Genomic DNA, 25,949 nt, shown 5'->3' on the forward strand with positions numbered 1-25,949 from the left:
CCTTCCAGTCGGGATTCAGGCCTCATCATGGGACTGAAACTGCCTTGGTCGCACTGGTTGATGATCTCCGGCGGGCTAGGGACAAAGGTGAGAGCTGTTTCCTAGTTCTGCTGGATCTCTCAGCGGCGTTTGATACCATCGACCATAGCATCCTTCTGGAGCGTCTTGAGGGGCTGGGAGCTGGGGGCACTGTTATACAGTGGTTCCGCTCCTTCCTCCTGGGCCGTGTTCAGAAAGTGGTGGTGGGGGATGAGGGTTCAGACCCTTGGGCCCTCACTTGTGGGGTGCCTCAGGGTTCTGTCCTCTCCCCCATGCTTTTTAACATCTATATGAAGCCGCTGGGAGAGATCATCAGGAGGTTTGGGCTGGGTGTTCATCAGTATGCGGATGACACCCAGCTCTACCTCTCTTTTAAATCAGAACCAGTGAAGGCGGTGAAGGTCCTGTGTGAGTGTCTGGAGGCGGTTGGAGGATGGATGGCGGCTAACAGATTGAGGTTGAATCCTGACAAGACAGAAGTACTGTTTTTGGGGGACAGGAGGCGGGCAGGTGTGGAGGATTCCCTGGTCCTGAATGGGGTAACTGTGCCCCTGAAGGACCAGGTGCGCAGCCTGGGAGTCATTTTGGACTCACAGCTGTCCATGGAGGCACAGGTCAAATCTGTGTCCAGGGCAGCTGTTTACCAGCTCCATCTGGTACGTAGGCTGAGACCCTATCTGCCTGCAGACTGTCTCGCCAGAGTGGTGCATGCTCTGGTTATCTCCCGCTTGGACTACTGCAATGCGCTCTACGTGGGGCTACCTTTGAAGGTGACGCGGAAACTACAACTAATCCAGAATGCGGCAGCTAGACTGGTGACTGGGAGCGGCCGCCGAGACCATATAACACCGGTCTTGAAAGACCTGCATTGGCTCCCAGTACGTTTCCGAGCACAATTCAAAGTGTTGGTGCTGACCTTTAAAGCCCTAAACGGCCTCGGTCCAGTATACCTGAAGGAGCGTCTCCACCCCCATCAGTCTGCCCAGACGCTGAGGTCCAGCGCCGTGGGCCTTCTGGCGGTTCCCTCACTGCGAGAAGCAAAGCTACAGGGAACCAGGCAGAGGGCCTTCTCAGTAGTGGCGCCCGCCCTGTGGAACACCCTTCCAGCAGATGTCAAAGCGATAAACAACTACCTGACATTCAGGAGACATCTTAAGGCAGCCCTGTTCAGGGAAGTTTTTAACGTGTGACATTTTACTGTATTTTTGGTTTTTATGGAAGCCGCCCAGAGTGGCTGGGGAGGCCCAGCCAGATGGGCGGGGTATAAATAATAAATTATTATTATTATTATAAACAGGGATGCCTTCAGATGTCTTCTAAACGTCAGATAGTTGTTTATTTCTTTGACATCTGATGGGAGGGTGTCCCACAGTGCCACTGCCGAGAAGGCTCTCTGCCTGGTTCCTTGAACTTCTCTTCTTGCAGAGAGGGAACCACCAGAAGGCCCTCGGTGCTGGACCTCAGTGTCCAGGCTGGACGATAGGGGTGGAGACGCCCCTTCAGGTTGTTTAGTGCTTTAAAGATCAGCACCAACACTTTGAATTGTGCTCGGAAACATACTATTTACAGGCATGAAGGGGTACACAAAAATAAAGAAAATAATAATGTTATTAGTTATACAATTGTATGCAATTGTGCGGCTGTGTAACCTAGCCAAAATCTAGATCTTATTTATGCATGCATTTTAAATTGGCCAGGCATGCACTGCATCCATGGATACAGAGATTCCTGCTGCATTCAACTGCTAAATATTAATCTGCTTTCTGGTGAAATCTTAATTCCATCCAAGGAATGAATGCATGCTCTGCTCTTCCATCCTGACAAAATGTGGTCAATTATAATTCTGGATGCAAAGCCCTAATGTTGTCCTCTCTGGTCACATAAGCAAAAAATAAATTTGATACACCTATTTTATTCATACTTAGGTCCAACCTCATAGAAACACTGGCTTTGGCCGCTAGATCTTCCCCTCAATTTGAGATTCATTTATTTTATTTGCTACAGCCTTCTACCTAACACTGGCTGTGGTACGTTGCTGCCCCCAAGCGGCCAGCAGAGAGATAATCTCTTCACATTGAATTTTATTATTTTCTGTGCAAAAGTAAGCTACGTACCTGATTTGCAACATCAGGACCACAAAGGAGCACACTAACAGATGAATTGGGAGTCAGCAGGAAACCCTTGATTATCTGAAGTGTTTAGTAGTCTGGTAGTGTTAGAAGCCTGAAACCGTGTGGACAAAAGCTGAATCAGGCTTTCAGCTGCAGAATATCGTTTCACTCAGTGGATCTTAAAACTTGTATGGACAGATTCTAGTTTTTATACCAGTTTCAATGACATCAAAGCACCCATACATTCAGGCACATGTATAGACACCATTAGAGGTGACAAATTTATTCAGCATAGGACAAATAGGTCTCTGCTCTCAATAAGCCTGCCTTTTAAAACAAATACTGGAGAGCAACAAAAACAAAAGGTTGGGGGAGAGAAGAGAAGAATGTGATTAGTGCAGGCAGATATTTAGCTTACTAGAAGCTTGGAAGTAGGATTCAAGGGTTAGGCCAAAAGACATGCAGGAAAAGTGGGTTTTGATATAGATTCAAAAGGACTAAAGTAAGCCAAATTTAACATGTGTTTCCATGGACTGCTGTAAAATTGACTCACAGTGAAAATCAGCTGCTAGTAGACTATTTTCAACAAACCCCTTTCAGTGAATCTTCATAACGGTTCTACAAGTTCTAAACTGGAAATAGGAAGTTTTTGCATTCTTCATTTTCACCACAGGGCGTCAGTACTGAAACAATGAATCTTGGAAATGGACTCTAGTCCAGGAAAGTAACACAGATGAACAGGGCTACCTCACTGTCAACCCATGAATTATCCCCCAGAATTTGTGGGTCACTTCCCGCTGTGGTGTGATGATGAATGTCTTTCTTGCCGCCAAGAGATGTAAACGTAAGAGAGGTTTTGTTTGTGTGTTTTGTATTTTTAAAATCACACAGATAACTAATCTCGTGGAAGTGTAATCATTGGACTTTGGAAGTTCCTCTTAATATTTGGCAGTTGCTAACAACTGAGGGGATTTAAAAATCACCTGTACCACCACCATTGTGACAGAACAATGTCTGGTCAATGGAAACATTTGTACCAGCAAAGTTTGACTGAAGGGACACAAATGAGAAATCTGAAAAGGAAATAAGATTGTCATATAACTGAGAATTATGTCATAGAACCATCAAATTGTAGAGTTGGAAGGGACCATATAAACACACTGGGTTGTATCCAGTGGTGTTGTTCAGCTGAGGTATGGCTTTGCAGCAATTCCTCTCCCTCTAGTGTGCCCAAGCCACCTTAAATCTGCTGTGGAGATTTGGGGGACCCTCTGCAGCAGATTTAGGGAGGTTTAGGGTGACATGAAATGGCTAAAAATTGCTTCCTACCCCATTCCACTGACAGAAGCCTTCCTGTCAACTGTGTGACATCACAGGATCCTACCCTGTCTGTACAGAACTATAAAATATATGTGACCAACAAGCTATTTTTCGCTCTATAAGACGCAGCAGACCACAAGTCGCACCAAATTTTTGGAAGAGAAAAACAGGGGGGGGGGATTCTGAATCTCAAAAGCCAGGACAGCAAGAGGGATCACTGCGCAGTGAAAGCAGCAATCCCTCTTCCTGTTCTGGTTTCTGTGATAGCTGCATAGCCTGCATTTGCTCCATAAGACACACACACATTTCCCATTACTTTTTAGGAGGGAAAAAGTGAGTCTTATAGAGCAAAAAATATGGTACTTTGTTTTAAAGAAATAAAGCAGAAATGCATGAAGGGAAACTAGATTGTTTTGTTTTGTAAGTGAATGTTTTGGAAGATTTCAATAGGCAATATGTCATTGACTGTTCCTACAGTACTTGTTGTTGTGGTGGTGGCTCCACTGTTCAAGCTCTGAGTTAGCTGAACCAGGTATTAATTTCGTAGAAATCCACAGGTTCTGTTAATAAGTGACAATTTTTGGTAAAGACTGGATGAACCAGCCCCCTTCAGCCTCCTTTCTGGAATTTGAATAGCATACACAAATGTAGGAGCTCCAGGTACAGATAATTCTGCCCACTGTGTATTAAATGCATCTACAATTCTCCTTTACATTCCAAATGCAGACCAGTGCATAGCAGATATTGACTGTAGAGCAGAATGACTTTTTAACGTCAGAAAGTAGCATGCCTTCTATGACAAGTGGATGGGATGCACAAAGCAGATACGGGATATGTAAAAGGGCATCGGTAGTGTTTGTCTATCCTTTGCACTGTTTTTGTCATGTGTCCTGGGCAAACAGTGACACTGAGTACAACTTGTACAAGCAACAAGGTATGTTCTTATTTGAGGTTATTTAACTGAGTACTACAGAGAAAATTCTTGTGAATAACTAGAATAAGAAAAAAAGGAGTGAAGGGAGGTTTGCAAATAGCTAGAAATACACTTGCCCTTACCTTTCATGGTGGTGTTGTGGGTTGGTGCCACCTGCCTGTCACAGCCTGATGACAGGGCCCCTTTTAGGTGGCAGCCATCAGAGGCTTGCAGCCTACCTTGATGGCCCAGGCTGTAGATACTAGCGTCCCTGAAGATTGGCCTATTGCAAGCAGGCTTAGGGACTGGCCAACTGAGCCCATAGGCTTGGGTTCATTCCAGGGGTATATAAGAAGGTCTACCAACCCTGACCTCATCCACTCTGTTGTCAGATCTCCCACTCTCCCTGCCTTGTATTTCTGCTTTGACCTTGCTATGAGCGTCCTTGGTTACCATGTTTGGGGCCAGGCAGGAATTTCCCACCTGGCAAATTGACTCCCACCTTGTGGGTTTGCCTGTCTTACAGCAATCAACACAATTTTAGATAATAGTATAATAATAATAATAATAATAATAATAATAATAATAATAATAATAATAATTCTTTATACCCCGCCCATCTGGCTGGGTTTCCCCAGCCACTCTGGGCGGCTTCCAACAAAATATTAAAAATACATTAAAACATCAGTTGTTAAAAACGTCTGAAGGGCTGCCTTCAGATGTCTTCTGAAAGTCAGATAGTTGTTTATTTCCTTGACATCTGATGGGAGGGTGTTCCACAGGGCAGGCGCCACTACTGAGAAGACCCTCTGCCTGGTTCCCTTTAACCTCACAGTGAGGGAACTGCCAGAAGGCCCTCAGAGCTGGACCTCAGTGTCCGGGCTGAACGATGCAGATGGAGTCGCTTCTTCAGATATACTGGACCGAGGCCATTTAGGGCTTTAAAGGTCAGCACCAACACTTTGAATTGTGCTCGAAAATTTACTGGGAGCCAACGAAGGTCTTTCAAGACTGGTGTTATGTGGTCTCGGTGGCCACTCCCAGTCACCAGTCTAGATGCTGCATTCTGGATTAGTTGTAGTTTCTGGGTCACCTTCAAAGGTAGCCCCATGTAGAGTGCATTGCAGTAGTCCAAGTGGGTTTAGGCATTGGTAAGCCTTCATCTTGGAGGAGAGATTGTAGCATCTGCCTGCCCCTCCAAAGGAAAAAAAAAAGGTAAAGGTAAAGGACCCCTGACAGTTAAGTCCAGTTGCAGACGACTCTGGGCTTGTGACGTCCATCTTGCTTTATAGGCCAAGGGAGCTGGCGTTTGTCTGCAGTTTCCCAGGTCATGTGGCCAGCATGACTAAGCCGCTTCTGGCAAAACCAGAGCAGTGCACAGAAATGCCATTTACCTTCCTGCTGGAGCAGTACCCATTTATCTACTTGCACTTCTTTGGCATGCTTTTGAACTGGTAGGTTGGCAGGAGCTGGGACCGAGCAACAGGAGCTCACCCCGTCGCAGGGATTTGAAATGCCGACCTTCAGATTAGCAAGCCCAAGAGGTTCAGTGGATTAGACCACAGTGCCACCCGCGTCCCTCCCAAAGGAAAAAGGGGTATCCTATTAAAGACATCTGGAAGGAGATGCTTCTGTCCAGATGCCCAGGTGGGGGTTATGCACCAATCTATACCTTTACTGAACAGCCCATTGCATGCTTGCAGCTGATCAGGTGGGACCATGGTCCTCTGCCGCCTTATAAGCAAGTGATCAGCAGACAGACAGGGATTTTGCTCCAGGCTACAAAAGCATACTGTTAGATCAAAACCAGGGAGTGTATCATATCCATATTTCCTGATCAATTCCCACATAATAATTTCTGTAGCAATAACAAATTTTACTAGTTATTATTTCCACCGGCTCAAGCCATCCCTGATTTTCAATGTTTGTGAACAACATAGTTGGCATGCTCTTATCTGGCAAGGACTTCTACTTAAAACAGCAAACATTTCTTGGACTAGAATCAGACAGTTTCTCTATCCTTAGCAGCCAGATACTTTCCAATCAAAAGCTGCTTTGCAGCTGGAATTTTTCAAGCTATGTTGATGGTAGATTGCATTTTGATGCTGAGGGACTATTTCTCTATCTTCCAGTGGTCAAGAAAAAACAATTATGAAAATGCTGCTTAAATAGGGTCCTTTGACAGTAATTGTGAATGCACTTCGCTGTCAAGATGCTATTTAGTGGTTATCATATAATATCACAGTTCCAGTGGAGAGACAAGTCGTGCTGTTCTCATCACTGGTTTTGATAGGACAAGTACATTTTCATCTGCCAGTTAAATTATTCTTATGTATCAGTTTAGAGACTCACAGTGCCATTCCAAACATGTTTGCTCAGAAGTATATCCCCCAGATTTCAGCGGAATTTTCTTCTGCATAAGCATGCTTGGTAGCTGAGACTAAATTCAGCAACAATTTAAAGATTAGTAACATTCTTCACATTTAGTAACAAGCAGGAATGCCTGCTTTTTACACACACAGTACAAACTCTGAAATCAGCTAACTGAATTGCAGTACCCCCGGAGTCTTGTGCCTATGGGAGCTTTTGGAATTTCAGCTAAGTCTCATGAGCGTGACAACAAAATGGCTGCTGTGGGCCCAAAGGTGGAAAAATGTGCATGCCAGCTCAGTTTTCCACAGAAGATGGGAAAGTAAGGAAAAGGTTTCCACTTCCCACTCTTGGCAAGAGAGGCACCAGCACATACATACACTACTTGTGGGGCGGTTAATGCTACTGGATATAGCTGTAGGAATGCATGCAATCCAATAAGTGTCCATTTAGTTTTTCCAATCCCAGCTGCTAAATTCACTGCACGCCATTTTGAGAGAACCTGCTCTTTGTTGAGCCACAGGCATTCCAGCGAAGGCTTTTGCATAAATGGAAGATAGCCTGCTGCTGCCCCAAGGAGTTCATAATGGAACTCACTGGTGACTCCATTTATATTCACAAAACATATACACAACCGCTGTCATTGCTGTGTATATGAGGCCAAATTATAATCCACCCTTTGCATTGCTTATTCTCTGGCACCATGTGCTCATTGTGTCTGTGCATCTAACACACCTTTGTGCATACAGAAGTGCTAGAAGCTGGATAAAGAGCCAGATTCTGTACAAGATTCCAGGTCCTGCTTTGTTCACATGAGGTTTTGTTTTTAGCCTCTCCATGACAGTCCAGCAAATGGCCACAAAAGTTTGTGAAACTTGACCTCTCTGAAACACAATTTTTTGATTAGCACTCCGTATTGGATTGTATGGAAACCCTGGGGAATAGACAGCTAGGCCCAAATTAAAGTGGGTTCCAGTATCTGTGGTAAGTTGAGCAAAAGACATTGTAACTGGTTTGCAGACATAGATTTGATGCCTGCATTCCAAGACCCTATTTGTAATTTCAAGCAGATTTCACATTCCTCCTCTCAGTTTTGTTGTCTTGGGGTGGAGAAGTTGTGGGGTTGTGGGGAACCAGTATCTTAGCATGAGGAAAGCTGGTGTGGTTCAGTCATCTTGAGGGCTGTCCTACCTGTCTGATTGTTTGCTTATATGCTAAGATACACACTGTTAAAGCAAATGGCCCATGAGCAGATTAGCAGTGAGGAAAAAGCTGGGGAAATTAATTCTCAAGTATATATGATGATGAAATCCCTGTGTATTCCTCTGAAACCAGTTGCCACATACTTCAAATGCAGTGAATAAAGTTACACAGAACAGCATCTCATATGTTGTGACCCCCTTCAATCCCCCATCATTTAACTCCCTATTGGAAATATATCCGATCTAAAACGAAAGGGCAGGACAGGGGCAAAGGAGTAAGAGAAGGTGTTGCAAGAATACTTAAAGAAGCATTCCTCTAACAATCAAATGGTAGCCTTGATTTTGCTGCCTCCTAGGTATTGCTGGTGAAGTTTCTGATGTGCTTATGTGAAGTGGCTGCTCCAAGTAAAAGCTTTGTGGCACACATTTCAGCCACTGCTTCCCCCAGGATGAAGGAGTTTTACTTTCAGGAAGAGACCTGTGTGCCCTGAGACCATAACAAATCAAATCAAAGCATCCTCTTTCAGTCATTGCCATAAACATTTATTTTTGGGAGCTGAATAACAGCTCGGCAATGTACTCCAGACCATCACTTATGGAAAAAGAAGGCATTTTATATATTACAAGTTCATGTCTCAGTTTTCAAAACCCTGACCTTACTCATGATTAGCAAAATATTTCAAATAAGAGTTGAGCTATTGTGACCCATTAGATAAGAGAGGTGGGTTTGTGTCTGGGAGACCAGAGTTCATCAAATACCAGGTACCTGCTGCGTGGTCTTGGGCAAATCACACTCTCTACCTTGGTTCCCTGTCTATAAAATGGGAACAACAATAATCCATCTCACAAGATTGTCATGTAGGCAAAAAACAATCAAAGTTGCAAAGCCTTTTACAAATTAAAGTCAAAATTAGGTGAGTGTTGAATGCATAGGGTGCATGTTTTTCCACCTAGCAATATACTTTGTAACTTTATCTGTGCTGCAGAAATTGTGAATCAACCCCTAGAGGCATCCAGTCAGCAGCTGTGTTTTCTCTGATTTTCTGCTACTGCTGAGCTCTCCTTTTGCTTCTGTTCTTAAGCATTTATGTTCTCTGGGGAAATGACATCACTTCTGTTTCGTATAGGCCCTAAAGTAGCATATTTAAGTCTTTGCTTATCCCTTTAATATTGGCAATCTGACTTCTCTTTTAATTGTCAGGTGTGTTGTTCCCTTCTCTTTGGTTCTACACTGGATTCACATGCACAAATGAATAGTATTTTGAAATGCTTAAAATTAACATTTGATCACAAAATGCCAGTACTTCCAAGCACTTAGGAAAAACTGTGGTGGCTTAGCAATCAATTTGGATTAAAATATGAATAAATAAAAGTTACCTGAGTTGAACATTTATAATTTTTATAATAAAGAATCATGAAAAAAAATCATGGTTTCTTATTTGTATCTATAATTATAAAGGCTGGCATCCTTCTTTTTTTTAGTCACTTATAATTGGAGAAGGATGAAATTCAGCTGTGATTGCGTCATAATATGTGCCAAGCATTATGTACAAAATGATGTTGTGTCTTCCTAAGCCAAGTCAAATATTAGCTCAGTCCCTCAGTAAGGAGTCCTGGAGTCTCTCATAGCATTACTCTATTACCTTAATAACATAATGTGGAATTGATTGTCTCTATGCAGTATAGAAGATCAATGTGGTAAGTGGTACTGCATGTTATTATCGCTGAAAAGAGGATTATATAGATTTTGCTACCTTATTTCTTCAGTTACTCGATACTACAGGGTAGATTTTTATTTTTATTTTATTTACAATTATTTCTATGCCACCTCCCAAGGCATGTCACATTAAAACATTATCTTCACAATCACAAAACTCAATAGTACAACCGAAATACATGTCTAAACAAAAGCCCCCATGAGTGCAGTAGGGCTTCCTCCTAAGTAGGACAGCAGCCTAAAATAGTTATCTGAGCAAGCTTAGCAAATCAGACCGAACATTGTTAAACAGGGACAACAACAACAACAGTTCAAAGCATTAAAATAAATGGATCTGAGTTGTTTGCCTCATCATCTCTAAATTTTATTTATAAATTGTGGAGCTGATTATTGTGCTTTAGATGCTATAGTACATTGCACATAAATAGATATGGATTTCTATACTGTTATATACTGTATGCATAAAGTATAATGTTAAAGGACTGAGCTTCATTCAGTTATTTACAAGGAGCAGACATGGAAGATTTTCAGTCTGAATCATCACTGCTGAAGTAGGAACTGTCACAATATTCTGCTGTGTAAAGGAACTTGTGAACAGTAGGGTTCATCCTGGGGATCCAGTGACGAGGCACCAAATATGTTGAAAGGTTGAACAAATCAACAAACACTTTGTACCGGTCGCTGCCAAGGAAAAAGAAACGCATTCATATTTTTAAAGGGGGGAATGGCATTCCATATTATTTTCTAGTTCTGTAAGTCATGATGGAGTGTGCTTTTGACATAGATAGTCCTGTTATCAGGAGTTTTCATCTTGTACCGGCCTCCAACACTAAAGCTGAATAGAAAGTGGTGAACTAGGGCCTTGACAGTGCTATGATCTTATGCCTCAAATTCTGCAGTGCCAACAACATGGCTCCTGTAGTGGTGGGTCCCCTTTAAAGTCCGCTGTGGCCTGATTCAAGCAGCTGCATGGATTGCAGTATGAAATGTAACCAGATGAACTTATGATAAACCAGAGGAAAATTAGGGTAATTTTGACCGCAAGAGCAACCACACCAGTGCAGCTACTTGTGAACACCATCTTTATGTAGCCACATTTTTCACATTCCTGCATTCATGGCTGGCAGGGAACATCCTTGTCCTAGCTTATAGCAGCCTTCCCCAATCTAGCACCTTCTAGATATTTTGGATCACATCCTTGCAAGTGTTGGCTGGGGCAGGTGAGAGTTGCAATCCAAGCGATCTGGGAGGTACCAGATTTGACAAGACTGATTTATAGCAATGAATTTACTACACTGATTAAAGATACCTTTGTTTGTCTTGAACCTGCTACCAGTCATTTTCACTGGGTGGGGGGGGGGGAATCTAGTGTTTTGAAATAGGGAAATAAGCTTATTTCTCCATCTTTACTCTCCCTGTAAACTGTTAAAATCATATTTGTTAGTAGCAGTGTCATTTTTTTTTATTTAAAAGAAAACCCTCAGACACAAATTTTGAAACAGTGTTAAAGCAAGTATGTTCTATGTTAAAAGAATGGCTCTCTTTCTTCTTTCTTTATTCATATAATCATCGTTTTTTGACTTGTCCATGTACGTTGCCATTTATGAAACATGACTATAAAGTGGAACTCTATTTCCTATAGACTCACCTCACAGTTGAGCGTAAATATTGATATCCTGAGGACCCTCCAGTCCCAGCCTTGCTGCCAATCATTCTGTGCACCATACACACATGGTTATCTAAATAGACAAACTTTTTTTTAGTGCATATCTCATTAAAAAGGCTATCGTATTACAACTGGAATGGCCCTTTAAAAAGTTATATAATGCATAGCTTGGCTTCTCTGTATTGCAAACTTGAGTGTCTTTACATTAACATATTTCACCCAACTATATAATTAAATACTATCAGCACAGATCATGCTTTGCAATACCTGCCTATTCAGAGGTAAGTCCCATGGAGGTAAGTGGTTATAGGATTGCATCTTTAGAGTTTTTAAAGTGTCTTCTCTAAGGCAGTTCAGTATCATATTGCAGATGAGGCTGAAACTGAATGGCCTGCTGAATGTGATTTCATGGGAAAGGCAAGATTTGAATTGGGAGACTTCCTGATGTGTAGCTCAATGTTTTGCCACTGTGCATCTAGTTATAAGACAATTTTATTCAGTTAACTAGTTCAGGTAAAAAAGAAGAAGAAGATGGGGTGAATATTTTTCTAATAGACAAGGTAGATCTAATAGAAAGGATAGATCCCCAAATACCAAGTAGAAAACTGCAGATATGGACTTACTGAGAGACAAAGGGTTTGTCTGCAGTATTTGTTCACCATGAGTCAGTGGTGCACATATTTCAAGAATCTGTAATACACCTTTGCTCTCAATCCTATCACGCCACAACAGTGTTAGTTTGTGGTCTGTGTGCAAAGCTGCCAGGTGTCATCCACATGTAACAGCAGGGAGTAGGTAGTTATGTGATTTCCCATGTTTTGCAGGACAAGCATGAATTAATTAGCCACACATTTCATCAGTCAGTTCTCTGTACAACCTCTTGGGGTTTCAGTACTGTTATAGTAGCAATGTGCGTTAACAGTGCTTTTTTCTGAGGGGACGCAGGGGGGTGCATACCCCTAAACATTTTGTGAATCTTTGTACTTTTGTCCATTTACTATATTTATTGTTCCTGATTTGAACTATAAAATTGTATTTTCTTGAGTCAAAATGAGAGTACCCCTAAACATTTTTTTTTGGGGGGGAGCACTGTCCGTTAGTGTGTTGTGGCAGTCATAGCACAGGAGAGAAAACTTACATCTCCATTTAGTCATCAGCACATCGATATCCATCAGAGAAGTGAGGAGCTGAAAAGGAACCTGAAAACGAGGCTCCTCTCTTAAGGAGGCGGGGAGGACAGAGGAAAAACTCATTAATGTACTAAAATTATCATTTTTTACTGTGTGCATCAGAGGAAAAGGCACATTGGTAAATACATGCTATGCTATATTTTATACTAAACTTTGCAAAAGTAGTTTAATGGCCTGCTATGGTTGAAATGTTGCTATTTCAAAAACAGCAGTAAATTGGTAACAAAGATAACATTCGTAATTGGCGTCTCACAAGATTATATGGTTCCTGCTTCTATTCTTTCTGCTGACATATATATGAGTTAAGAGGAGCTGGAGAGAGGAGTTTCATGTTGATGGTTCTGTAAGCGTAAAGGCACATTTGTTTATTGACTCTAGATCACGTGGCATTCAGCAGCTAAATTATAACCAGCTTCCACACAAGATAGAAAGATGGGCAGCGCATTCCTGTGCATGTTTTCTGAGAAGTAAATCCCACTGTGTTTAGTGGGGTTTACTCCCTAGGAAGTATACTTAGGGCATAGTTCTATGATCCCTTGGAGGATGTTTGAAAAGGCAGACTTCCACACCCCAGCTTTAAGAATGCTTAGCCTTACACTTTATTTACCAATAGTAATGGAAACATAATGTGAAATCCTAGAATGTTTAATTCTGAAATCCAAGCCCTTTCCCAACCTTCTACAGTTCACCCAGGCAAAGACTGCAGGGGGCATCTACTTGCAAAAATCCAAATACAGTTGTACCTTGGTTGTCGAATACCTTGCGACTCAAACGTTTTGGCTCCCGAATGCAGCAAACCCAGAAGTGACTGTTCTGGTTTGCAAGCATTCTTTGGAACCCAAACATCTGATGCGGCTTCTGTTTGAGTGCAAGAAGCTCCTGCAGCCAATCGGAAGCTGTGCCTTAGTTTTAAAATGTTTTTGGAAGTTGAATGGACTTCCAGAACAGATTTTGTTCGAGAACCAAAGTACGACTGTACTAATAATATTTCACTCTCAAAACCAGCAACCACACTTGGGAAAGACAGCAGGAAAGTGGTTTTAAAAAAACTTTTTATAAAATAACACACTCTGAGGAAGAAAACAAGATTGCTAGTGGGAGAGATTTTATGGGGATGAGTCACCCTTTAAGAGAGAGATTTTACAGGGATGAGTCACCCTTTAATGTACCTGTAGAAGTAGATCATTAGAGCTCCTTTCATTGCTTTGTAAGACAGCCGTCTTTCACCTGCAAATTGTAATGCATGTTAAATAATATATCAGTTTTATTACAGCTTAGTTCCATCTGGCATGCTAAAAACTGGCAATTCACATCTGCACACTCTAATGAGCCTACCTACCTTTACTAAGGAGATGTTCGTGGCGTTTTTCATCAAACAATGAAATGAGCACTTCTTTTTGTTTCTGAAGTTCTGCCAGTTGATCTTCTTTTTCCTCCAAGTCTTGTTTGGCCTTTTGAAGTCACATCAATTATTTATTTTAAAAACATACTAAAAGCTTCACTTTTTCGTTGATTTGCATAAAATGGAATATGTCCTAAGTTCCAAAATTTTCCTTAAGAACTCAGTTATGCTGACCCAAGATGCACTCAACGTCATCCAATCAGTCTCAGCCTTCTTCATGAACTCTCATTCTCAGTCTTCCTCATCCTCGTGAATAGGGAACAAAACATGCACCCACGTGCTAATTCTTCCATTAACTTATTCACAGTTTTTTTCATACATGAATATTAAATCTCTGTTTAACATCCCATGGGGCAACATGGGAATTAGACTTCTGATAACAAGTTCAGTGACTTGACTTGAGAGAGCCTCAACTGTCATGAGAGAACAAAACTATCATGGCTCCTAATTACCACTCAATGAACTTTGGGAACTGAAGTTCTTTGAAGGGGTTAAGGAACCCTAAGAAAGTACTCCTGGTACTGACACAATTGCTTGTAGAACCTTTGTAGGAAATATATCCCTTATTCCAAATCACTGAATTGGCAATGAGCTTATGATCAGTAATGATGAAAATTTTGTTTCACAGAGGCAGCTAAATGGATGAGTGGCACTTGGAAAAACCAAAAAGACACACACACACACACGTATATGTGTGTGTGTGTGTGTGTGTGTGTGTGTCCACAAGGTAATACCTTTGTGTGTGCATCACCATATGATCCACATGATAATACAAGCATAAATGATTCCTTATAGCTTGTGTGATTTTCAGCTATGTTAGAACCATATATTCTCACACAGAAAAAACGGATCACACAGGCATGCTTAGATTTCCCTTCCTCCAAAATGCACGGAGAATTGTTCATACAGATGGGCTCTCTCGTGGAACTGCACCCAGGAAGTTCTCTTGCAACATACAGGCAGGGATGGATCTGTGACAAATTTACCTGCACCATTGCAAATTCTTCTTCCAGTCCCTTCAGTACATTCACTTCAAATTTCCCCCAGAAATTAAATCCTTCTGGTTCAAGTCCTGGCGTTCTCTCCAACCATGCCTTGCAAAACAAAATAGATTCACTATTATGTAGGTTGCATAGCCTGTACTGGTAATATTTGATATTTTAGTATGTGAAGTGGCAATGACGATCTTAAGAAAGACTTATGGAAATGTGTAGGCTTAAAAATAGCACAATGTTTATATTTGAATGTAGCAGTTCCTATTGGGATAGGGACTGCTTTATTGATAACCCCCCCCCAGCAAACTCTTACTTCCACTAGCTGCAATAGAGTTGGCTCCTGTTCAGATTTAAGCAATAATTCGTTCTCTTTTCCCTTGAAGTTATCCCGATAATGTCTTCTGTTATATGGGACTCTCAGACTTTGAGGGACACCAATCTTGTTCTCCAGCAGTCGAAACTGTAAGCTCTGAAATCCTGAAGCTGGACTCAGATAATCTCTTTGAGGATAGATTAAAAAAAATACAATTGAGAATAGATTGTAAAAACACGTTTTCATTTTACCTGTAAGCCACCTTGCGTCCATCAGGGGGAAAGGCAGGGTATAAATAAATCTAGTAGAAGTAGTAGTAGTAATAATATACAAATAGTGTTAATAGACACTTTTTAGCAACCCAGTCCCACAGTCCAAATGTATTTCTATGTTTGATTGCAAATTTATTAAAAACAATGAGATATTCAATGCAGGAAGCTGCCATCAGCATTTTAGTGCAAATTTCTCCTAATTATACATATTTTCATGTAATTTTGCCTAACATTCACATTTTTTCAAAGCAATTTGGCCTAATATAACACATTTTTGTATGCTTTTTTTTGCTAACATGTGCTTTTATATGAACACATTACCAAAGTATATGGATTTTGTCTGCAAAATGGCACTGCAAAATTCTGAGAAGTGCAAATTTCAAAGGATGGCTATGTTTCAGTTCACATATTGATTTGGAAAGTGCAAACTAAGGAAGTTTTCCTCTAAATGCAAACAGAATTCAAATTTCTACCTCATTGCTACTTCCTGATAACCCCCTTCCAAAAACCTGTAATTAAGGGAGGAAATTGTTGCCTGCTACATACCAAGTGAATTTCAAGTTTGGCACTGAGCATAAGTACATGAAATTGTTGCACATTTATCTCTTGATTACCCTGCACTTCTCTCCCTTTTCTCTGCTATTTACTCTGTGTTGGATTTTAAATTATAAGTTTCTGGTGCAGAGGCCTGCCTTCTTGTGCTTCATAAAGTGCCTCAGACAGTGATGGTACAACGATGGAATTTGCTCCCACAAGAGGTAGTGATGGCCACCCACTTGGATGGTTTTAAAAGAGGATTAGATAAATTCATGGAAGATAAGGCTGTCCATGGCAGTATGCCTCTTCATACCAGTTGCTGGGAACCACATGGGCCATATGTCCATGTAAGAACAGACTGCTGGAGTTGATAAGCCCTTGGCTTTATCCAGCAGGTCTCCAACGTTCATAATGACCACAATAATAATGGAGTGTTGTCCAGCTTCTTAGCTAAATCCCAAAGTATAACCACTTATCTGTTGGCAGTGTGAACATTAAAATAATTGAATGCTTCCCTTGAGCTATGAGACGGGCGACCTAGGGTTGCCATATTTTGAAGAGAGAGAAAAAAGAAGGCACATTTGCCAACTTCTACTTTTAACTATGGATCACTATCACGACTCTACACATGAAAAATAGGACAAGTTCAGGAAAAAGAGGACATATGGCAACCCTATGAGATGCTCAATTACTTGTGAACACAGCTAAGCATGAGAAATCAAATAATCAGATACAGTGTTTACCTGAAATCAAAGAAGTCCAGGGCAGTCATTGTTTCCAGAACAGAAAATTGTTCCACAAGTAGTTTAAGGATCATTGTTATCCTGTTCATTCGAGTGACAACCTTAAGCATGTTTCTCTCATCTCTCACCTTAGTAGAAAAGACATCATTATCATGACTCAACTGGCAAGGGAGAGCAGGGCCTCTATAGGTTATTCTAATTAGGGCTGTGTCACTTGGATATGTTTTAATCCCCTGAGTCTTAATTTGAATGATAGCCCAATCAATTGAATCTGGAAACAATTGTTCTTAAGGGGGGGTGCACACTTTCATTTTGTTTAGATGATGCATGAATGTGTCACACTGAGGATTATCATAAACTCTTTTTGGGAGTATAGGAGCTGCTGGGATGTTCACATTTCTCTGTTTGCCCTGCACTGGCAAAGCCCTACTGCTGTCCGTGCTGTTGGGAAGATACGGACAGACAAACAAATGCATGTAAACTGTCTTTGTGAACAGGAACCTTAGGGCTTCAACTGATGGAGCCTCTACATGTTTTCAGGCTGTCCTGCTGCAGATATTCTCCCAAATAAATACACAGATATCACTGGGGAAGGAACAAAAGTATTGAGAGCCTTTTCTCCTTCATCCCATAAATAGGTCTTTAGAACAGGATGCCTGAACAGGGGTTGAATTTAAAATATTTAGTGATTATTTGGTGAAAAATAGAAATAAGAGGGTTTTTTCATTAGATATCTTATATCTCACTTACGTGACCATTCTGAAAAATCACTCGAACTGAATCCAGTTCCCACAGAATCTGCTTGAACCACAGTTCATAAGCTGAAATCAAAAGGCACTGTTTTTGGTTTCGCTTCTTAGGGACATTGACAATGAGTTAAGCTGAAATATCAGAGGTTGATCATCACCATATTATGAAATTGTCATATGGAAAAGTTGCTGGGGGCACTGTTATACAGCTGGGGGTACTGTTATACAGTGGTTTCGCTCCTTCCTCCTGGGCCGTGTTCAGAAAGTGGTGGGGGGGATGAGTGTTCAGACCCCTGGGCCCTCACTTGTGGGGTGCCTCAGGGTTCCGTCCTCTCCCCCATGCTTTTTAACATCTATATGAAGCCGCTGGGAGAGATCATCAGGGGGTTTCGACTGGGTGTCCATCAATATGCAGATGATACCCAGCTCCAGTGGCGTAGCGTGGTGGGTGCCAGGGGTGCCGGCCGCACCGGGCGCAACATCTGGAGGGGGCGCGCTCGCTGCCTCCGGAGTCGCCGAAGAGCCTCGGGCGCAGGCTGTAGCGCAGCCACATGTCTCGCGGAACCGACGAACTGTGCGCGCGTCCGGGCTGAAGGCGCCCGGCAGGCAGCGGCTCTCAGCGCTCGCCGCGGAGGACGCGCCAGGCAGCCCCTCCTCACAGCCCCACCTCCGCCGGTGCTGCTGCAGCTGCTGGGCCGTTGCATTTTCCTCGCCTCTCTGCCCCCCTCCTCCTCCGGGCAAGCGGCGTCGTTTGGGCGGCAGCGCCAGTGGCAACTCGCAGGTTAGGGGTTAGGGGGGCGCAAATTACTTGCCTTGCCCCGGGTTAGGGGGCGCAAATTACTTGCGTTGCCCCGGGTGCTGACAGCTCACGCTACGCCGCTGCCCAGCTCTACCTCTCTTTCAAATCAGAACCAGTGAAGGCGGTGAAGGTCCTGTGTGAGTGCCTGGAGGCGGTTGGAGGATGGATGGCGGCTAATGGATTGAGGTTGAATCCTGACAAGACAGAAGTACTGTTTTTGGGGGACAGGGGCGGGCTGGTGTGGAAGACTCCCTGGACCTGAATGGGGTAACTGTGCCCCTGAAGGACCAGGTATGCAGCCTAGGAGTCATTTTGGACTCACAGCTGTCCATGGAGGCGCAGGTCAATTCTGTATCCAGGGCAGCTGTCTACCAACTCCACCTGGTACGCAGGCTGAGACCCTCCCTGCCCGCAAACTGTCTCACCAGAGTGGTGCATGCTCTGGTTATCTCCCGCTTGGACTACTGCAATGCGCTCTATGTGGGGCTACCTTTGAAGGTGACCCAGAAACTACAACTAATCCAGAATGCGGCAGCTAGACTGGTGACTGGGGGCGGCCGCCGAGACCACATAACACCGGTCTTGAAAGACCTACATTGGCTCCCAGTACGTTTCCGAGCACAATTCAAAGTGCTGGTGTTGACCTTTAAAGCCCTAAACGGCCTCGGCCCAGTATACCTGAAGGAGCGTCTCCACCCCCATCATTCTGCCCGGACTCTGAGATCCAGCACCGAGGGACTTCTGGCGGTTCCCTCATTGCGAGAAGCAAAGCTACAGGGAACCAGGCAGAGGGCCTTCTCAGTAGTGGCGCCCGCCCTGTGGAACGCCCTCCCATCAGATGTCAAAGCGATAAACAACTACCTGACATTCAGAAGACATCTTAAGGCAGCCCTGTTCAGGGAAGTTTTTAATGTATGATTTTAGTGTATTTTTGGTTTCTGTGGAAGTCGCCCAGAGTGGCTGGGGAAACCCAGCCAGATGGGTGGGGTACAAATAATAAATTTATTATTATTATTATTATTATTATTATTATTATTATTATTATTATATTGCTATCATTACTGAAAGGTAGAATCCATAAATAAAATCTTTATACATACTGACTCCAGTTTTTTTCTGGCCTCAAGTATCCTTCTTAGTTGCCTTATCTGGCCCCTCTCTGCCCTTCCACTTCAATGACTTTTGCAGCCAAAAGGCAGTTTAACAGGATGGCCTCTGGGTAGTTAGCAAAAGGTCCCAGAATTGGCCCTCATATGCGTCTAGTGTAAAATATATGTGTGTCCGATGTCTACAGCATATATATTTCACTTAATGATGTTTTTTTAAAACATCAACCAATCAAGCAGCTTTCCTAAATCTAAAATAGTTTGGTACCCAAGACATCTAGGAAATTCCCCCCCCCCCAAACTGAATCATGCTCCACCACATCTTTCCCATCAAAATTTAAAAATGGGGCAAGGTTTCAGAGGAATGGATAATATATGTCCATGTGCTCTCACTGTATTAATACATTATTATTATTCATTCATAACTCTGACCAATATAATAAATATGACAATAATTTCATCCTCAGTCCAGTGGGGCTGCCTGCACAGCATTTGTTCTGCTCCTGCTTCTTCTGAAAGGTTACCTTGATGGGTCACAATAAACAGATGCTCATCGTGGATTTTGTTCCCCTTCTTTTCACTCTGAAGCTCCTGAGCATTCAGTATTTTGTCCAGCTTTAATAAGTAAGACATTGAAACAGTATAATTAATTCTCACAAAACTTTTCTCAGTTTGGCTTAAAAAAAATATTGAACAATCAACACGAACTACTTTTAAGTTCAGAACTGTGTTGAAGCTTCACAGATTCCCCCCTCCCCCACCGCTGCCAAAAAAATAAGAGTAATATCCAAATGAGTCATACTCATTGGTTTGGTTTGGGGGATAAATTTGATTCGGTTTGCTTTTAAAGCTGAATCTAGCAAATTTGCACTTTCCAAAACAATATGATAACCAAAAGGCAGCCATCCTTTGAAATTCATACATATCCGAATTTTGTGAAGCAGTTCTCCAACCAAAGAATGTTTGCCAAAAATGCACGTATTACAGTAAAGTGTGCGTAAAATGAATCTATTAGTGAAAATAACATATAAAAATGCAATTTAAGGAGAAACCATTTCCCAAGATGTGTGCATTAGTCAAGACTGCATTCAAAAATATATGTGCTAATAATTCTGGGATCTGTACTTCATTAAGGGTGCTGAGAATTGGTAGGAGACCCCTATTCTGTTCACAGAGCTACAATTCTCAGAGTTCTCTGTGAGGAGGGATGGACTGTTAAACCACTCCATGAGGGAGAACAGAGGTCTCCTAACAACTCTCAGCACCCTTAGGAAACTCCCAGAATTATTTGGGCCAAGCCATTACTATTTAAAGTGGTATCAGAGCACTTTAAATGTATAGGGTGAATGTGTACACGTGTCAGAAACTAGAAGGAACTGAAAAACAACATTAATTGTTTTGCTATTGTAGCTTTTGTTGTTCTTGTCTGAGATGTCATTCCCAAAAGCTGTTTTGATTCAGTACTGTCCATTACAGTCTATACTGAATAACAGCAGCTCTCCCGGGTCTTATTTCCTCAGCCCTGCCCGCAAATGCTACTGAGTTAATGTTTTCATAGGGCTTTGTTTTGTAAGCCATCTTTAAGCACTTGTCAAAAGGTTGCTCTTAAACCCTGCAAATAAATGAGAAGAAGGACAATTGTTTGAATTATCTGTTGATACCGTTGTCTGGCAGCTGTCTACCTAGGCCTGGTCGGTCGCTCTTTAATAGAAAGGATAAATGGTCACAAATATGCCCTAGGTCATATGACATTGAAGAAAACTGAGCCACTGGTCCATTTAACATGGAATTATCACTCTGATTGGCAAGTGCTTGCCAGAGTCTCAGGAAAAGGGCTTTTCTATCACCTCATCCTTTTAACTGGAGATGCTGGAAATTGAACAGGGGACCTTTCACATGTAACACTAACACTAAGCAATGTCACTTGAAAGAGAAATCTTATAAATATCAACAAGCCCATAAGTGAGCACTTTAAGCTTGGGGAAAAGTCCATTTCTCATCACTGAGACAGGAATTGGGGGGGGGGGGGACTAAACCGATAAGATTAACATTGAGGTATTCAGAAAACCCTGTCCCTAATCATTGTCTGTGGTAGCCAGGCATACAGACACACAAATTTGGCCCATGATGACTTATTGTCGAGAGGGAGAAATTCCAGAATGAAACAGGTTTGACAGTGGTTAAGAAGGTGAAATACCTAGGGGTTTATTTGACATCTAAAAACTTGAACTTATATAAAGACAACTATGAAAAATGTTGGTCAGAAATCAAAAAAGATCTTGAAATATGGTCAAATTTGAAATTGTCAATGTTAGGCCGAATTGCAGTCATTAAGATGAATGTATTGCCTAGAATGTTGTTTTTGTTTCAAACTTTGCAAATCCTTGACAAGATGGATTGTTTCAAGAGGTGGCAGAAAGACATTTCGAAATTTGTCTGGCAGGGCAAAAAGCCCAGAATAAAATTTAAAATATTGACAGATGCAAAAGAAAGAGGGGGATTTGCCCTGCCGGACTTAAAACTGTACTACGAAGCAGCAGCGTTTTGCTGGCTGAAAGAGTGGATGCTCCTCGAGAATACAGACATTTTGGACGTGGAAGGTTTTAATAATGCATTTGGTTGGCATGCATATTTATGGTATGACAAAATTAAGGTGCATAGGGCCTTTAAAAATCATATTGTTAGAAAAGCATTGTTTAATGTTTGGATAAGATATAAAGATCTGTTGGAAAATAAAACCCCTAGATGGTTGTCACCCTTGGAGGCTAAAGCATTGAAAAAGCTCAATATGGAGGCCGGATGGCCAAAGTATTGGGAAATTCTGGAACAAGAAGGAGATAAATTGAAGTTACAGAGTCATGAGAAATTGAAAACCAAGGTACGAGATTGGCTCCATTATTATCAAATAATGGAGGTGTATAAACAAGATAAGAAAATTGGCTTCCAGGTGGAGAAATCAAAATTAGAAACTGAATTATTAGAACCCAATACTAAGAATTTATCAAGAATGTATAACTTGTTGCTGAAGTGGAACACACAAGATGAAACAGTTAAATCAGCTATGATTAAGTGGGCACAGGACATTGGTCATAACATTATGTTTGCTGACTGGGAATGGTTGTGGAACACCGGGATAAAATTTACGGCATGTAATGCCTTAAAGGAAAATATTATGAAAATGATTTACAGGTGGTACATGACCCCAGTCAAGCTAGCAAAGATTTATCATTTGCCTGACAACAAGTGTTGGAAATGTAAAGAATCTGAAGGTACCTTTTATCACCTTTGGTGGACGTGCCAGAAGATTAAGGCCTTCTGGGAAATGATATATAATGAAATGAAAAAGGTACTTAAATGTACTTTCCCTGAGAAATCAGAGGCCTTTCTCTTGGGCATTGTCGGCCAATTGGTGTTAAAGAGAGATAGAAATTTTTTTATGTATGCTACTACAGCAGCAAGAATTCTCATCGCAAAGTATTGGAAGACACAAGAGCTACCCACTCTGGAAGAATGGCAGATGAAAGTGATGGACTATATGACACTGGCTGAGATGACTGGCAGAATCCGCGACCAGGGGAAGGAGACGACGAAAGAAGACTGGAAGAAATTTAAAATTTATCTTAAGGACCATTATAAACTTGATGAATGTTAAAATGTCAAGGCTTTGAGAATGAAAGGGTTACAGCGATATAAGAATAGATTGAAGGAAAGATTAATAAGACATACTTTCGACAGAATCATTAGAAGTTGCTGAAAAATTTTGGACATTGGGATGCAGAAAGGGGAGGTATGGGGGAGTCCGAGAAACAAGGTTTATGAAAGTAAGGCTATGAAATTATACGTGTTTGTATGTCTTTTTATATGTTTGTATGGTGTTAAAAATTTTGTAAAACCAATAAAAATCTATATAAAATAAAAAAACATGATGACTTATTGTCAGGCAGGATTAGTGGCCTTTGTAGGCTTTTGTAATGTAATGTAAAATCATCATCTGACTTCTGCCAAATAAAGCATCTCAGCTGACACAGAGTAACAGAACTGCTAGTACTAACAACACCTTCAACTCTTAAAAACCATTTTCTATATTCAGATCCCCCTCTCAAAAACAAAAAAAAGTGAAATAGAGTTAAACTTTTAGAAAGCATAGCTTAGTGAAAACCATTATAATTTTAAAACTTTTAATTATCTATTATTATAGTTGCATTTGAAAGCTGTACGCCGGCTCCCTCGGCCAATAAAGCAAGATGAGCGCTGCAACCCCAGAGTCGGCCACGACTGAACCTAATGGTCAGGGCTCCCTTTACCTTTATAGTTACATTAGCAATAGTTTACTGGCAGTAGTTATCATTCTTACTAATTTTTTTAAAGTTTGGTACTGTAATTGGTTTGTTTGCAAAGGGCATTCTGATCACCCCCACCCCGGCAAAATTCACAGAAAATTAGAAATGCCTGAGGGAAACAATTTTCCGAACCCAAAGTTAGAATACATAAAGGCTGCAATCCTATACCCACTGATGTGGAAGTAAGGGCTTATCGACACCTCCGTTTGCTTTGCAACTTTCCCCCTGGGAATCCAACTTTTTAACGCTGAATTGGCAGATGGGTTTTCCATCAATAGCTGTTTGTTCCGATTTTGCGCCAAAGAGTGGGTTTTTCCAGGGGAAAGTGGCGGGGGAAAGGCAAAATAGCTCAGACCCATGCCTAGAAAGTGTGGGTAAAGCGGGAAACAGTTCAGGCCCAAGCTTTTTTAGGCATGGGTCAAGCAGAAGTGTGGAAAAGCCCTAATTGCCAATGAACTTGGTGGAACTTGCTTCTGAGTAGATATGTATATGAATGTGCTGTTAAATACCTCACTATTATGAAGGATATATTAGCTACTATAGAAGATGTGGGTAATTATTTTGCGTAGCCACAAATGTTCAGTATGTTTACAATTGACTATATGCAAAAGGTCCAACTGTCATTGCTGAAGCTGCACCACTAAGCCACACTTACCTGCAGATAGTCTCCATAGATGAGGCCACCTTTGCTAGCCTTGTTTAGCCCTTCTTGTGATTTGTCGCCTTCCTCATCCTCCAGTGACAGCTTCTTAAAATTAAATCTAGGAATAAACAACAGACATTCCTAATACCAGTAAAAGTGATATTGAGTGTATACAGTCTAAAGATCACTTACAGAAAGTATTCCATGTTAGCGAGAGTAACATTGTTCAGATCATTCAAATTTGCCTTAGAGTGATTATATATATTCATATTATATATACTAATGGAAGTGACCAAAGGACGCATACTTGTTCTGACATTATGATGGTTCACGTTTTTAACATAACTGATTTAGCAGTTCCATCTTTTAGTGTAAAAAGCAATATAAAATATGCCACGTCAATTGCTAAGATCCCAAAAAGTAGCTCTTGTGATTTGTTTTAAAAATATACCCTTTTAGAAGTTAATTATCTACCCATTAGGCAGTATTTTATTCTTTCTTTTTGTCCTCTTAAAGTTTGGTCATTCATAACATACCCTCCAACGTTCCTCAGAAAACAGGGACATTCTGTTCTGTGCCTATCTAAATTACTTCCTTATTCTTTAAAGAGAGAAATGTACTTACTGGTATTTGTTCTCCCAAAATGGACACCCACTCATGACTCCAGAATCTAATAACACACTGAGTCAGAATCACCTGGAGGTAAAATATATTGACATTTCCTAAATGCTAGCAGAACCGTTTTTGTGTAACCTGATCCCATGATTTAAGCCAATCCCCCTATTCAACAGCCATTCCTCTTGTCATTCAGCTACAATCATAGAGTATATCCTGAAACAAACTCCATGAAATATTTGTTTTGTCGACTGACCTTGGTTCAACCCAAAGAAGAACTGAAGAAATGGTCATAAAGGTCAAGGGGTCACAGTGAGCAACTTGTGCTGCAGTTGCACCCAACTGATCATTTTCAGCCAAGCACAAAGTTTGAAATCAAAGTTGAGTAAAATGACAGACAAATGGATCAGTGTCTTTTTCATGGAGTCAAGAACATCCTTAATTGCTGAAAGTAGAATGCCATGTATAAGAGTTCAAATTCTGAAAGCAATTCTGAAAAAAGAAACTAATGAAATGCATATTATGAAGATAACAAGAAATACTTTCTAGCAGTAAACTTTCAGGCAATCAAACGTTCACATTTTAAATTAAAACGAAACATTATGTTTTGAGGGCTTGTTAAGTCTTTCGGGGGGGGGAGAGAGAGCTTAACTTTAAAAGAGCTTTGAACTTTCACAGTAAGTTTCCCAAGTCCTGGTTTTATTTGTTAAACATTGTTACTCAATTCCATCTAATCATTAACAGAGTACTGTTGAAGTAAGTGACAGTGTCTTCTCACTGTGCCTCTGTTGTATTATATCTTTGGTATACAACATAGTCATATAAAAAAGGGAAAGATGAGTATAATCCCAATGATAGAACATTCCTTTTCTTAGTAACCTTATTTTAAAATAATCAGTTCTATATG

At 41.3% G+C, this 25,949-nt stretch overlaps 1 protein-coding gene across 2 annotated transcripts; it reads right to left on the minus strand.

The window, feature by feature from the left end:
• Positions 1–9,740: 9,740 nt before the first annotated feature.
• Positions 9,741–25,428, minus strand: TDO2 (tryptophan 2,3-dioxygenase). 2 transcript variants are annotated; one of them, XM_081208986.1, is made up of 12 exons: positions 25,299–25,428; positions 24,440–24,545; positions 19,969–20,059; positions 17,541–17,611; positions 16,791–16,918; positions 15,239–15,425; positions 14,917–15,024; positions 13,868–13,979; positions 13,698–13,755; positions 12,477–12,556; positions 11,321–11,411; positions 9,741–10,353 (listed from the first exon to the last, which is right to left on the minus strand). In XM_081208986.1, exons 1-12 carry the CDS (start codon positions 25,334–25,336, stop codon positions 10,200–10,202), a joined length of 1,224 nt encoding a protein of 407 aa, XP_081065112.1. In that variant the 5' UTR covers positions 25,337–25,428; the 3' UTR covers positions 9,741–10,199. The 2 variants fall into 2 exon arrangements, with proteins under 2 accessions (XP_081065112.1, XP_081065113.1); XM_081208987.1 differs by lacking the exon at positions 25,299–25,428 and adding an exon at positions 25,052–25,188.
• Between the last annotated feature and the right edge of the window lie 521 nt (positions 25,429–25,949).

This window comes from Podarcis bocagei, assembly GCF_964188305.1.
Source record: "Podarcis bocagei genome assembly, chromosome: 9".
Lineage (NCBI taxonomy): Eukaryota > Metazoa > Chordata > Lepidosauria > Squamata > Lacertidae > Podarcis > Podarcis bocagei.

What these genes read in the sequence shown, in the direction of transcription:
- TDO2 (XM_081208986.1), bottom strand. Translation starts at nt 25,336, where the DNA reads ATGACCATTTCTTCAGTTCTTCTTTGGGTTGAACCAAG. An exon ending in CTTCTTTGGGTTGAACCAAG is followed by an intron (nt 24,546 to 25,298) that starts GTCAGTCGACAA and finishes GTTTATTCCTAG; the next exon opens with ATTTAATTTTAAGAAGCTGT. An exon ending in TATTTACGCTCAACTGTGAG is followed by an intron (nt 10,354 to 11,320) that starts GTGAGTCTATAG and finishes TTTCCTTGGCAG; the next exon opens with CGACCGGTACAAAGTGTTTG.